We start from the raw sequence: 15376 nt of genomic DNA on the forward strand, positions 1-15376 counted from the left end.
AGAGGAGAGGAGAGGAAGGAGAGACTGCGAAGGGAGAAAGAGCAAGGATGTAATGTATGCTGCTGCCTGGAGTGAATCCTCTGCCTCTTCTGACATCAGCTTTCACAGGTGTAGCACAGAGCTACCACTAACAGAAAGGAAAGCCCAGACAGGCAAGGAGGAACTCATGACTGGAGTAGGTGTGGACAGAAAGAAACCCCTCAGATACAAAAGCTCCCATGACTGCATCCTATAAATATCGAGGGATTTTCATCCACAAAAGTAACAAGTTCACTTTACTGCAAGCAGCTCAAAATTCCTGCTGCTCAGGACTAGCAGTCTGTGTGCTTCCTCACAAGACCCTGGTCGTTACTGAGTTGGCTTTCCTAAAGAGCAAAAAAGAGACTTCCATTACAAAGTGATGGATGCCCTTGGCCTACATCTCTCTGTTTTACCTGCCACTTCATACACACAGCACGCTCTATCCTGGCAGTTTGAAAAACACCCCTACCAGGCAGCACACCTTGGCCCATGCCATTTCGCTCTGCACCTGGTGAGAGCAGAATCTGCATTGCAATACATGGATTTCCCCATTTACCTGCCACCAGTCCATTCGCATGAGCTGACAAGAGAACCTCTAAGTGCTACAGAAATCCAGCCTCTATTTATAAAGACTGCTTGCTCAGACTCAGACTTCTAGCACCTTGAATTTCTGTGTGTTTAGCTTTTTTTTATCCAGGCAGAAGTCACTTCACTGCACCCTATCCAAGACTGCAGTGGTTTTGGGCAGCACATACCATTTTATATGCCTGAAAACTAGACTGCAAGGACTTGATTTTTTTTTCCGAGTTGATCTCTTTCCACATGCATCAAAGAAGACTCTTACTTAAATCTGTCAGAGCCAGTGTATGTCTTTTTGTGCTAATAAAATCAAGCATTTTTCCCTCTGTCAAATAAATGTCGAGACAAAGTATGAAGCTGGGCCCTGGCATTGAACTTCAACTGGGTGCCTTTCTAATCCAGTTGCTCTGAGCAAATACTATTCTTCTGAAGTACCTCTCCTCTCTAGAAGTCACAACACATTTCTCACACATTTCTAGCAGTCTCTTTTTTCATACTGATGCTGATTTCAGGGAAAATCTTTAAAACTCTGGACTTGCTATTAATTCAACAGCTCCAGGCTGGATAATCTACTTGCCTATGTGGAACTTTTGACAGATATCCACAGAAATGCACTCTGTTGACAGTTTAAATATCAGATTTATCGTTTCTTGTTCAACATATTTTTGTTTCATTAGACAGGATCTGCAATGCTATATAGCAAAGTCCAGGGATAAGTTTTGTCTGCATAAGCCCAGCAACATTTATTGTATATACGTTTGTGTCCTGCCTCAGGAGCAGCTCTCTGGCAACAGAAAGCTCTGATTCTAAAATGGTGGAAAATGGGGGCCGCATGGATCAGCCCTTCTATGGTTACATATTTGCCTTGCGGCAGCAGCTTACTAAACACAGTTCAATTTTCTATTTTCTTACCGGTCTAGGCCGCGTCTCCCTCAGGAACGATTTCAGGTCACCTCCAGCCATGAGCTCTAACAAGATGAAACGGGGCAGTGCCTGCAAGCTCACTCCGATACAACGCACGATATTCTGGTGATTGAACTTGCTGTGGAGAGAGAGAGGCTCAGTAATGGATTAGCTTTGATCCAAAAAGCGATTATAGAAAAGAATCAAAATATTTTGCTGTGGGGAATGTGTCTGACTTTTTTTTTCTTCTTTTTTTTTCCAGAATAAGTAACAAATCTTAAAGTCAGGGGAGCTGGATTATGCCAAAATACTACCCTTGCACTCAGTCTGCGCAGTGCAGAAACAGGGTGGAGGCTGGGAAGGAGAGGCTTTTAGCTGCCTTTCAGTTTCCTATATTCTGTGTCCTCTTTGCAAGACTTGTGGTCATATGAAGCACAGAATGTCCATTAAGAATCTACTCCTACTTTCTGTGTCCCAGGGCACAAGCTGGGCTAGGGCAGAGTTGTTCCAAATAACATGCTGACACAGGGATCAGCTTACATAGAGGCATATTCCTCAAGGCCTCGTCTCTAGTACTTCCTTATTTCTCCAGGCCTTAATGTGACGGGGAACTATTTCCTTGGATTCTAGGACTCAGTCACTGACAGGTGATGTGACAACAGCATTGGGTTTATGGCATCTGTTCATCTGGAACATTTCGGCTTACAGTGCTGGTTGTCCTTGCTCATCTTATCCATACACACCTAATAATGAGAGCTTCCATGAGGAAGTCCAGCTCATCTTGCTCTGAACACACTTCAGGCAATGTCTGGAAAAGAAAGAACGGGTTGACAAGGAGAAGACATTTAAACTGACAGATGTCGAACATCTGACACAATGAAAAGCACTAACATTGTCTGCAACCATCCTTGTTTCTCTTGAAAGAAACCTTGCTCTAATTATAGCTAGACCATTAAAAAAATAGTCTGTGAAGCTTGGTGAAAGGTACAGACCAGGACACGTAAAAGCCACTGTCACCCTCCTCCTGGTAAAGGAAGCACCCCAGTGCACACAGGGAACAGTGCTAATATATGAGACTCCACTGTGTACAGAAGAGGAATGAGACCGTAGCTCCTGAGCTCACAGACAGTGCAATACCACTACCTCCCGTCAAAACCATGAACTATAACCTGCAGTAAGATTACGCTGCTACGTAGCCTCTAGGAGAAAACAAGGTAGCCAAGCTGCTGAAGGTCTGAAGAGCCCTACAAGACTCCTTTAAGATTTACCTATGCACTCAGTGCACATTCATCCCATAATGGAGTGGCGAGAACCCTGGAAATCCACCTCCTGCCTACAGGCTTTTTGATGTATGTGCCAGCTGCTCTTAGCTACATGAAGATATCTGTCCCTCTGACTCAAAGGCTTTGAACAGGTTACCACACCAGGAGCAGCATGCACAGGATGGACAGAGGGTGAACTTATTTCTCATTCTTGCTGTCTACGGCAGCTATAAGGGAAATATTTGTCTATTTACTACTTATAAACAGCTTCTTTTAAGTCTTACAAGCCCATATATGACAAGCTGTACCACCACTGTGATGGATGGAGGTGCTGCAACACAGAACAGTAACCTTTCTATACACATCCTACGGTAATGCTTTATTCATCTTAATTTTTATAACGCATTGGGACTCTTGGGTGAAAAGTGCATGAAACCATCATGATAACTCATACACTGTCACTTACTTTCACAGCCACCTGCAAGGGAGTGGGGTCGCTGGGGATCCCTGCCACCTGACCTTCATATACCTCACCAAAGGCTCCGTGGCCCAAACCCCTGGACAGACCAGAGAAGACAAGAAGGTTTTACTACAGAGAACATACATTATAACACTGTGGTCACAGCTCACAATTTTCATGGCAGTGACACAGGGAGATCTGGATGTTGGCACTGGTAACAATGCTCCTCACACTATACAGTGGACCAAACCTTTGTGTAATTGTTCCTGGACCTGAAATGTATGTGACTGGCAGAGAAAGCAATCCTCAGAAGTGAACTGTCCTCAGTGAAATCAAACTGCTGGTACTGCGAAGTGTAACGGACAGCATTTTCTACTGCTTTGGTGCCAGTGCTCTAGTGGTGGGTTCTCCAAAGCAGGACAATAAAGATAGATCTCTAAGCCTTGGTGTTTCCATGCTCTAATTAATAGTTTCCACGTTTATGCATTGCCAGTGAAGAAGATATTAAACAAGAAACTAGGAAGCACAATGATTCTCAACGGACCTAGATTTCAAACTAACGATATTTACCTGGTTTGTTCTGTGATTCTAGACAAATACCTTAGAGCAAGGAAATGGTGATAGCAGCGCTTTGTAAAGCACTTGGCTCTAGGAATTCATGCTGAGAATCGTAACAAGCACTGATCATATTACGAAGCTTTTGGTTTTATGTTGAATAAGGAGGATACAAGAAAGAAAAATTAAAATAATCACACACCACATCCTGCCCTATGTCCTTGTGATACAGATTTTGGACACCTGCCAATTCAGTCTTCTTCGCTCACTGAGTATTAAGTCAATTGGTGCAACAACAATGATAACACATGGGTGACATCTCCTAACAACAAGTGAACTCTCTTAGAAAATGAAGCTGCATCCAGATCTCAGGACCCTCTTAACACTGCATGAGTTATACACTGGCAGCAGAAGCTTGAACCTCCCAGAGATGTTCTTCCTGCACCTCAGTCTGGGTGAAGAGACTCTCACTTCCACAACAGGCACTTTCCTGGTAGTGCCAGGTCTGACCTCAGAGCTGCACCGAGTGTCTGTTGTCTGTTTTTGTGCAGGCTAAGGGCAATGTGCTCTGTTGAGAGCAGTCTCAGCAGTGAAACCACAGTGAGGACTGTCTGTAACTCAACCACTTCTTTAATAACATTTTGTAGGTATCAGCTCTGCTATGCCTGACCAACTTTTTACAAACTATAACTCTTCTGCTTGTAATTCACTTTCCTGCCCAATAGCCCAACATCCCTGCCCCTATCAATTCCCAGCTGCATCCTCTGCTCTCTGCAGCTTGCCACACTTCAGAAGTTCTTTCAGAGCCCAAGTGACAAAGGCAGCAGCACCAGCACAGGATACGCTAGAAACTTCCAGATGCAGTCCAGCAAGATAAGCAGGCAAGGGGGAATGTGGTAACAATGCAATAAAGCTCCAGGGCACTGCAGGCTGCATGGACAGCCCTGAGCATCATCCTTATTAGCACCTATGTCTTTCAAGCTTTCCTGATTCACCTTGGGATTTTTGTATAAAGCTACATGGTACCAGAGTGATGCCACATTCACGTGGAGCACAGGAAAGGCAAAGATGGATTTACCGGATGAGGGAGATGTTTTTGCGAGGCACCTCTTTGAGGTCACTAATGGATGTGGTCTTCCCTGCAAAGCAGTAGTTGGGATTGTAGTCTGTCATAATAGTGGAGGTACGCAGCTTGCTCAGCTTATATTCTGGGCTCTGTAACTCCATCTGCATGGCTTGTAGCTCCTGGTGCTTCCGACGATACACTAAATATAGAGAACACAGTAAACCAGAGATGCAGATTGCCTTTGGGAGACGAGGGCAGCTGTGCAGTACATCTCACTGGAATTAGATGCGCAGTCAAATTCCAGTGAATCAAAACAGACAGCGATACTGTCATATTTCTGCACACCAAGTAATTACAGACAGAAAATGGAACCTGAAGTTATCCAGGAACCTTTGACTTATGTATCTCATGAAGAATCCAGCTTGCTCATTAAGCGCTTGGAAAATGCAAAATGAATTTCACTTGCAGAGATCTGTTTTCACAAACCTGAGGTTTTTGTTTTGTCCTGTTTAGTTTAGCTGGACTTTCCATTTATAAATCCAGATTCAAACTTGAGAGAGTCTGGCTATAATCAACTTTCCTAAATCATGGAGAAGTGACCAAAAGCCTGAAATAAATTATTGAACCACGCTGTTCAAAATGAATACTGTTGCTTCAGAATAATACATTGTACATAAATTTATTTTGCAAAACTTCCTGTTTCTAAACAACAGAGCTGGACTACATTTAAATTCAGCTTATAGTAGTTTTACATCTCTTGAACCACTTCACTGGTTCCTTTGAAATCTCACTGGAAATCATGCCTTGAAAAGAGACATCCTGTGGGTATTCCTTGGAATACTAATTGATGCTACATGTACTTTTTTCAAAGCAAGATGCCAATCTTGAACAGGCTAAATCAGTGTTACCTTTACCTTGATTTCTATGGGAGCTGGACTGGGCCCAAACACTGTGACTGTAACAACTACTGCATCCACTCCAGCAGATGTTCCTCAGAGGAAGAATTTAAGGCATAAACACGCACTGGCAAAGGCAGATGGATGTAACGACCTATCCACAAGCCCTCCCTGTCCTCCATTTTCCTCCTCATTGCTATTGCTTTCATCTTTTTAAAATTGCTGCTCTTTCCTGAGATGAGAATGATAGTCTGGTTGGACAGAAAGTGGATTATTCTTCCACACTCTGAGATATAATTAGTAATTTTTAAAGGGGCACGGTCAGGCCAGAAATCACATGTCTAGGACCACGTGTGTGCAACCGATAATTCCCAAAACTCTTAAAACTGAAACAGCTGTGCAAATCTAATTTACCAGTTGCCATTTGCTACTGTGGGTACGTCACTCCCCTCCTCTCAGTTCTACACAGTGTGGACAAAGAAAGGTGGCAGAGCTGTGGTTTGGATCACTGGCTGATTTTCACTGATTCAGATCTGTTGTGCTTGCAACTAAATGCAAGAAAAGCATTGTTTAAAATATGAAAATGGAAGGCTGAAAAATACCTTCCTGAATTTCAAATAAAGATGCCAAGAACATCCATGCTCTACAAATGAGCAGGTTGTAAAAGGTGAACTTCGTGAGAATTTCAAGCTTAAATGTCATATATTAAGGGGTTAAATCTGTATATAGGCTCACAAATAAAGAGGTTTGCTTTTAGATATTAAGCACCAGCAGCTCTCACAAAAACAGTGGCAGCTCTGTTCTGGCAGCTTTACACCACAGCTCAAGCAATAACATCTCTTTAAATATGCAGTCAGTAACTGAAACTTCCTCAAATTGGTCAACGTGGTTAGAAACAACTACAGAAATCTCAAGTTAAAGAGTGTGTGTGGGAAGGCACCATTCAATACAGCAGCAGCTAAAAACTGCATCTTTTTGCCTCCCGGGGCCCAATTATTCTTGGCTCAGATCCAGCCATCACACGAAAATATCATTTGCAGAGAAACACTCACCTATCATGATTCCTGAAAAAGCCAAAATTAAGGCAGCAACCAATGCTGAAGTCACTACTGACAAAACCAAGGAGAGAGGGAGATGAACCGTCGGCTCAGCTGCAACAGAGACAAGAGGAAAAGGAATTACATTTTGGCACAATCTTCCAGCAGACACTTTTCTTTGCAGCAAGATTTTTCTGCTCCTCCTTCCGTTTACTCATCTGCTGCTCCTATAGTGTAAGGAGCAACCTTTGACACGATCATCTCTCAGGACTGATGAACTCAAATATCTCATTGTTTCACTTTCCTCAATTAACACCAAGCCATTAAAACAGATGGTTTGCTATCAAGGAATTAACATGTGCTCTCCCTGTATATGAAAACAAGACCATAAAAGCTGGGGGTAGGAGGCTGGGGAGATGCGAAGAACATTAAATTGCCTGGTCTAGAGTGCTGCTATCAATGCCAAATCAGAGCAGAAGGAGGACTGCAATATATCATCTCCTAAATGCATCTAGTATGGGCAGACAAAGCTGATAACATATGCACTACAAAGTATTCCCTAGCTACACCCTCACTTGGATCACAAGCCACTCGATGACCATCTATTAAGGTTTACTTCACCCTGCAAAATGAACCACGATGACCACGCTTTTACTCACTTTACAGGTGGCCATGGTAAAAATACAGAACAATTTTCCCACGTCAATGGCAAAGCTGGGAGCAGGATCCCAAAAGCATAGAGTCACTTGCTATAACTGCTGGGCAAGAATATGAAGGAAAACCTTGTAATGGAGCTCTAAGTATTTGGTTTCTTAAGTAAGGCAAGTATAGGTACAGTCTTTTGTTTTCCTCACAGACCTCTCATGAAGAATTTTTGACAGGTCCTGCATATGCTTCCTGTGTCCAAATCCACAGGAATGACACTCCCCTTTACCTTGTACATTACCTGGGGGTTCTTAAGAGGAATAACCTGGAAATTTAGCTGAAAAACTCTTTTTCTGAGAAAACTTCCATGATTTCAAAGCAAAACTTGACTGTCTTTGCAACCAGATCTGCTGCCCTTTGCCTCTTGGGGATAAAATCTGTATCACAATCCTCATTGCGCAGTTATGCCATTGATATACTATAAAGCAAACCAGCCATGCTGCGCCTTGCACCATACCTCTGCACTAATGTGTCTGTGTTCTAGCAAAATAACTGTACAGCCAATACCAGCAGAAAAGAAGATGGATAACATACAATAGAAGCCATTTTTAAGAGGCAAGAAAAGATTTTCCAGATGTCTTACAGTCCAAACTACAGATTTTGACCATGTGTTTTCTCTGTTTCACATGTTATTAGCCTACCCCACACATCTGCTTACCTATGCAAGACACACCATCCTCAGCCAAGTCTGTGCCTGGCTCACAAAAGCAAATGACTTTTTGAGTCTCAAGATCAACACGGCACTCGTCCATCTCACAGTGACTGCAGTTAAGGTGCAGTCTAATATCCACCTCTCCATGCCCCTCTGTCACTAAGGAATGGATGAAAGAAGCAAAGTTAAATACCGGAAAGATCATTCGTATCATTCCTCTATGCACTGACAGAAAGGGAGGCATTGTGGTCACAATTGCCAGCTGTGGCGGAGTAAGCCCCATCTGAGAAACTGTTTTCTCCACGCCTTCTATGGCTGCTGTCCTTTTCTCGAGAAGAAAATAATGTCCAGCTACATTAGCCTCACTGCAGCTGAGGTGCTCTGGCTCTCTTTCAGCAGGTAGTTTAACCAGGATAGCAAGGAGAGTGCTGTCAAATCTAAGAAAAACATGACCTTCCAGCAGGCTGTGAGGCTCACTCTTCTCTTTCTTAGCCTTTACTCCTTCTGAGATCAAACAATGCAATATTTTCAATTTTTTTTTTTGGCTGAATCTAACAGGCCAGAGTCCATTTGCATTTGAAAACACTTCTTGCTGTTCCTAAGCAAACTTTTCTTGCTCAAATAGATATTCCCGTATTTTCTAAACACATTGAAAACACCCAGACAATGACATCTGGGCAAACACAGGCCTAGAGATAGCTGGAGTGGCAGTATTTCTTGGTGACCATTTATGCTCCACTGGATTGGCTAAGCGATCTTTCTCCCTCCTGTCAGAAGGACAATAAAATGTATCCAAAGCTTTTAGAAGGGTCCTACAGATGCAAACTAGTCTTAACATGAAAGAAACCCACTAGAAGAGACTTCGGACCAACGTGAATACCTTTAAGTGCTGGAGTGTATAAAGTACCAATCGGATTAATAAAGGACACACCATCCTCCCCATCCATCTCTGGGTCATTGTCCTCTGCAGCATTGCCACCTATGTCAAACCAGAAGTTACCTTAACAGACAGAGGCTCATTAGCACTAAAATACAGATAAGCATTGCAACATGCATGGCTTCAGTGTATTTAGGGAGACATCCAAATGAGAAAAGAGAATAAATCGAAATATATAAAATATAGGGATCACCTAGTGAGTTGCAGTATGAAACACTGGTCTTTTGGGTCTAGAACTTCAATGTCTAGCCGCAGATTATTACAGTCTTAGCTCTATTTTAGGCTAACTATTGCAAACGAAGGTATGAATTTCATGTTTAACCATTTGGATGCTGTGAAAACACATAAGCCCTTCTCAGTATCAATGTGACCAAGAGACTGGAAAACACCAGTGCACAGTTCGGTATCCTTGCTGATCGAGGTATGTGTCAGCAGAGGGAATGCCTAATCTGATAATCCTTCTCCTTTGCACCCTGGAAGCAGGGTGGTCCACCAGGAATGGGGACTGGAGGAATGTGCTCTTCAGTTGCTCATTTGTGCTTGGGCATATAAAACATACCAGGAGCAAACTATGAGCGATCTGTGGAACATGTCAGAAGCACAGTATTGTATTTCATACAAACATGCAAAGATTCCCCCACCCCCCAACAAAAATGGCTTTTCCTCTTTAACCATCTTCAGTGCAAAGCAAAATTATATCACGTGAGGCATTCTGTTGGGAAAAGAAGCATTACAGAGAAACATTGGTACAAAACATGCACTTATTTAAACTCATTGCTTCCTCTCAGAATTTCAAGTCTATCATGGACTTGATTTAAGCTGTGGAGAACCAGGGGTTAAAAAGTCCACCACAGTGCAGATGGCTGAAGAAACTATGAGGCCCAAGAGATTAAGGATTAGTAGAGATCTTGAATCTGGTCCACACCAGTTATAATCAACATAATGCCATCTGACAGCTGTCCTGAGACCCACATGAAATTAGTTCCTTGTTGCCTGAAGTCAACACCACCATCATTATTAAGAGGGGTCCTGGCTGGCAGCCTGAGCACAGGAACCACAGGGCAGTGGAGCCGCTCTGCCCCCAAAGACCACCTGTGTAGGACTGAGGCCTACCCATAGCAGGGCAGAGTAGAAGCAGTTGCATCCTTCACCCAGCATAAAACCTGGCATCCAGTCTCCAGGACCAAAGTACTCAAAATACTGGTCCTGGCAATGGAGCAAACAGCCTGTGGCTCCCGCTTCTTTAGCATTATAACCCAAAAATGGATGGCTCAAGAATCACAGGATCTTGATGGCACATTTTCCAGAGCGCAAAGCCAGGATTACAGCTGAAGGACTGACATCTGGCTATGCTCAAAGACTAAATGCCATACATTCATCTAGTGCTAAAAAGGCAACACACAGACATACTATTACATAACAGTCAAATATGCTAGCTATAGGAGAATTATCTATCAGGCTTTTGCTGACCATTAGCACTAAAGGAGGGGAAGGGACACCTTGAACACGAAGCCACTTTACCTATATATCCTCCGCCTCCTCCACCTGAGGAGCACCCCCCTCCACCCCCTCCGAAACCCCCTCTTGTCTCCCACCCCCACTTCTTCATGGCCTGGGGGCAGGATCTTCCTCCAGTAGCACCTTCCAGCAAGGATTTTCCTGACCACAGGAAGGAAGTGTTATCATTCCAGCCACCTCCACCACCTGTGGTTAAGAGAAGAGAAAAGGCATAGGCAAAGGTTATTTTTTTTGTTAAAAAAAAAAACACCATAGGGATCCACTGAACGAGCATTCATTCAAAGCACCTCAGCTGAAAGAACAAATTTCATTCCTTGATTAGAAGAGATGTCCTTTCTATACAGCTCTACAGTGACCTTACTTTAGGGCTTTTGATCATGTTAATCATCTGCACCTCTTTTCAGCTATCATACAAGGACTAGTACTTCCAATGGAAAATGCCAAAAGATATCCCTACCTACTCCCCAACCACTTGCTTCTGGCTTACAGAGCCTTCTCTCCTTCTTGGCAAAAAAAACAAAAAATAAAAAAAAATCCCAGTGTTGTTTCTAATGTGGAACAAAAGGAATTTAGCAGAACAGATGCAAAAATATGCCTCACTCCTCTCTAAATACAACATGCTCAGCTGTGACTCACTTTCAGCTTTGCAGATTGCTCAGTACAAGGTCTCTTCACAGAGACTCCTAGCCAGCGTGCAATTATTCTCCTTCCACATAAGCCAAAGAAACTATGTCTAAAATAGTGCAAGGAGCTGTATGGTCTTATCATCACAGCAAACTCCCTCATCAAAATAACAAACTTTGCTTATCAGACACTATCAGACACTAGGTATGACACTATTTTTCCAGCACTCCACCATTTCTGATATCCTTATTTAGGCCAAGTATCTGGCATTGTGGGTACATCCTACATGTATCTGTTGTATTGCCATGCTCCTCAGACAATATTTTCATGAACTTCACCTCATCCCCACAGAATCTTGGAGTACCAAATACTCATGATCGTTTTCTTAAAAAGAATAAATTTATCTTACCTGCAGCTCCTGAATTTCCATTCAGCCCTGGAACGGAGGAATCATTCTCCAGCCTTTCTGGATGAAAAGTGTCTGTTTTGGCCCTGTAGGCCCTGCCACCACCTCCTGCTGCAATTATCAAGGGCACTGGTTCTCCATTCTCCATCTTAAGTTCAGAAGTAAAGGCAGTATTCAGACTGAGTCACACACACAAATGGAAGTTCAACCACATGCTTGTTACTGCATGTTGCACTAAGCAGGCATTTAGGACTGCTGAACACTACAAATTACCACTGCATTATTTATGCACCAACATCCAAAAGATTAACGAATAGCACTGTTCCTACCAAAGTCTGCAAGAGGGAACAGAGACAATCAGCAGCTCTGTGAATTGTACCTTCAACACTGATGGGTCTTACAAATCTTGCAATGTTACCATGTGATACGTTTCATCAGATTAAACAGCTAAGGTGTAAGGCTCTACACAATGCAATATAACGTCTGCACTGGTAAAGGACTGCTGCACTGGAAACTGTCTGAACATGCAGAGTTATGTAAAATTATGTAGAGGTCAGGTGGTTCAAACACATTATCTTCAGGGTGAAGATGGTGTTTGGAATGGGTACTGTCTCAGACAATGCACAGCAGTACAAATCAATGGCTTCTAGCTGTAGAGTTGCCCATAGAAAACGTACAGGCTATATTCAGCTTTTCTTGTTATTACATCATATAAGTTAAATACCTAGGCTGAATCTCACATTCTACAATGACATATTTAAATAAAAAGGAATTTGCCCTTTGCTGTAGTATTATGCTTCAGAATCACAGTTTGCATTGAAAAAAAATCTGTTTCAAACTGTTGCAAAGGCATTTCCAAGCCACTAAAGCAAGTGTGGCGATACAGGTGACAGGACAAGGGGAAATGGCCTCAAGTTGTGCCAGGGGAGGTTCAGGCTGGATATCAGGAAAAGTTTCTTTACAAAGGGTTGTTAAGCACTGGAACAGGCTCCCCACGGAGGTGGTTGAGTCACCATCCCTGAATGTGTTTAAAAACCATTTGGATGTGGTGCTCAGGGACATGATTTAGCGGTGGGTTGTTAGAGTTAGAGTAGTATGGTTAGGTTGCAGTTGGACTTGATGATCTTGAAGGTCTTTTCCAACCTGAGCAATTCTATGATTCTGTGATACCATGAAGCCATTCTAAAATGTGTGAAGAGCCATCTCAGCTCACTACAGCTATCTGCTAGAAATGAAGGACACCCAGAGATAACTTTGTGGGCTCTTTCTCATAGGCGTATAAAATACATATGTCAGGCTGTGATATTGGAGGCAAGTGGAAGTACGTATTCATGCTGAAGGTGCACAAAGTCTACGTTTCCATACCTTAAATATATAAGTTGCACCTCCCCCGCCTCCACCTCCTCCTGCCCATTCATTGACACTTCTGTTCACACGTATCTCTTCCTCGATCACATTGTTCTCTCCAATGCAGACTTTCTGTATAATGTCATTAGTCTGCAAACAGAAGAGCAAGGCTGAATTCTGAAAATAAATTCCTATGCTCTTGTACATATGCAAGCCTTGTGGTCCCCTCTACCCTAACAAACAACAGGACCAATCAGTGGATGCCTATCAAGAGCTAAAGTGTATTGGAGGATCACACAGATGTACCAGAGCTAACCTAAATAGTTATAGCATGCATGGTAGCAATGAGCTCAGCATAGATTAATCCAGCAGCACTTATATCACAATTATCAGAGCTAGCATGTTCAAAGGCTACAAAAACAACTGCTATCCCATCCTTGACTGCAATGCTGACACAGCATTAAAGAAAACGCCTAACTAGAAAACCCCCACAGTTCCCACCTAGCATTTTTTCCCTCCACCGTTTAGCACTAAACATAATGAACCTTCTACATCAGGCAAATCACTGAATTAACTAACTTATTTCAAACACAACATTAAGCCATCATTCCTAAGTACTTCCAGACTACAATCTAAAAAAAGATAATTCCTGCTTTGATTTTAAATTGGAGCACTAAAGTGCATGGTAAGATGGGTTTACTTTGCATTTCTGTAAGTCTCAAGTTCTGCTTGTTTTGTTTTATAAGTTTCACCTGAGTAACCCTATCTTGTTACGTACACCATACTCACTAAGTTAATGACATTTTAAGGAAAAAATGCACAAACAGTTGTATAGTAGAACGTTTCCATCTACTTTCACATATGTGTTTCCTTTTGGAACAGAGACCTGATAAAAGCATCCTCCTCAAGATACAGACTATTTTGTTGACCACAAAATGGTGTGCCAGAGAATGAATGGCGTCTACTTAAGAGTTTGTAGCCTTGTCCATGGAGCAAAACAAGCCTCTCCTTTAGCCTTTCCTTAATTGATCAGGAGCTGGGTGGGGATGATTAATATGATGACAAAGTCAATGACTCAGAGGAGCCACTAGATTACAACCGAATTAAAAAAAAAATCCTTCATAGCGGAGACATAACTGATTACAATCCAATCTAGTAAAGGTCCCTTCTACAAGTCAATACAATCTCTCTGCTTCAATGAAAGAATTACATTAGCACTCAATAAATTCTCACTGAGATTACAGAGACCTGAAATTTAATGACTCCATATATTACACTGAGCTGGAACGTCCTAGTTATAGACATTAGATGGAAGTTTGAGTTAGGGCATTTCTTATTTCAAATAGGCTTCATATTTATGGTTTGTTTGTAGATGTGTGTAATTCCAGGTTTAACATTATTTATTTCAGCACATGGCCTTGAAAACCCCTCTTTCTTGTCTGCATCTTTCAGACTTTCTCTGCTCTAACAGACGGTCAAGCTTTCACTTCTTGGATGCCAGCCATCTAAAAGTTGAAAAACACACAGCATTTAAATGCCCAGCTCAAATTTGCAGGTGAAATTTCATCAGATAATTAGTTCTGTTCATGTCAATCTCTTAATCCCAAATCCTCCAAAGAATACTAAAAGATTAACAGATTATTGCATCTGCAAGTGGCAGAAGTTGCTCCTTTCTGTCTAGACATTTGCAGCATAGTTTAGTTAGTAACACAAAAATCGGGACTGTCTCAGCAAGAATTCATTGGTCTCTCCCATTCTCACATAGAGAATAAACAAACAGGCACTGTGAGGTGGGCATCTCCCACTGCAGTGTATTATGCCAATGGTAGGGCTGGACTAAGCAGCAGAGCAAAGACAAAGCCCTGTGAAGTCAGAGGAAAGGAAGGCAGGGTGGACTTCTCCCTCTGAAAACCAACACAGGTGCTCTGAGATACGCAGATTAATCAGAAACCTGTAGCTTTATCAGTGGGGCCTGAACGCTGAAGAGGAAGTGAGCCTAGTGATATGGTGCTTTATCTTTGGACATTCAAATCCTCTCAGTAAAACTGTGCATATCCCTTGAACCATGTAAACCCAAGCCTCCCATAGACAATGATCTTCTCTGTAAACAGACAAAATTCCACCGATTTGTAGGTATTATGGCAAAGTAAGAAGGACAGTCTCTTACACTAGGGCAAGCATCTTCTCCTTGCTGTCCCACCAAGATATACAACGTATCATCCTTCTGGAGGTCAAAAATTCCCAGTACAGACACGCCGTGGGATCTCACCATGGTGTTCTTCCCTCCTTTCCCACCAGCAGCTCCATAGCCTGAGATGCTGCAGGAAAAAGAAAACAAGAACACGTCAACCTGAGTTGTTCGAGACAAGTGGAAGATAATATCAATGGCTTATGGGCACTGAGTGCTT

At 42.5% G+C, this 15376-nt stretch overlaps 1 protein-coding gene across 1 annotated transcript in view; it reads right to left on the reverse strand.

The window, feature by feature from the left end:
• The window catches only part of ALK (ALK receptor tyrosine kinase), a 53015-nt gene that overhangs the window by 13946 nt on the left and 23693 nt on the right, over positions 1-15376 (reverse strand). Inside the window, exons 5-15 of the mRNA XM_021391827.1 lie at positions 15136-15286; positions 12987-13118; positions 11625-11769; positions 10595-10777; positions 9017-9115; positions 8131-8295; positions 6795-6893; positions 4859-5045; positions 3232-3322; positions 2247-2311; positions 1513-1642 (exon numbers count right to left, since the gene is read on the reverse strand). Of these exons, the coding sequence (XP_021247502.1) occupies positions 1513-1642; positions 2247-2311; positions 3232-3322; positions 4859-5045; positions 6795-6893; positions 8131-8295; positions 9017-9115; positions 10595-10777; positions 11625-11769; positions 12987-13118; positions 15136-15286 (1447 nt within the window). The remainder of the gene's footprint in view (positions 1-1512; positions 1643-2246; positions 2312-3231; positions 3323-4858; positions 5046-6794; positions 6894-8130; positions 8296-9016; positions 9116-10594; positions 10778-11624; positions 11770-12986; positions 13119-15135; positions 15287-15376) is intronic.

Source organism: Numida meleagris, chromosome 3 (genome assembly GCF_002078875.1).
Source record: "Numida meleagris isolate 19003 breed g44 Domestic line chromosome 3, NumMel1.0, whole genome shotgun sequence".
NCBI classification, from domain to species: Eukaryota; Metazoa; Chordata; class Aves; order Galliformes; family Numididae; genus Numida; species Numida meleagris.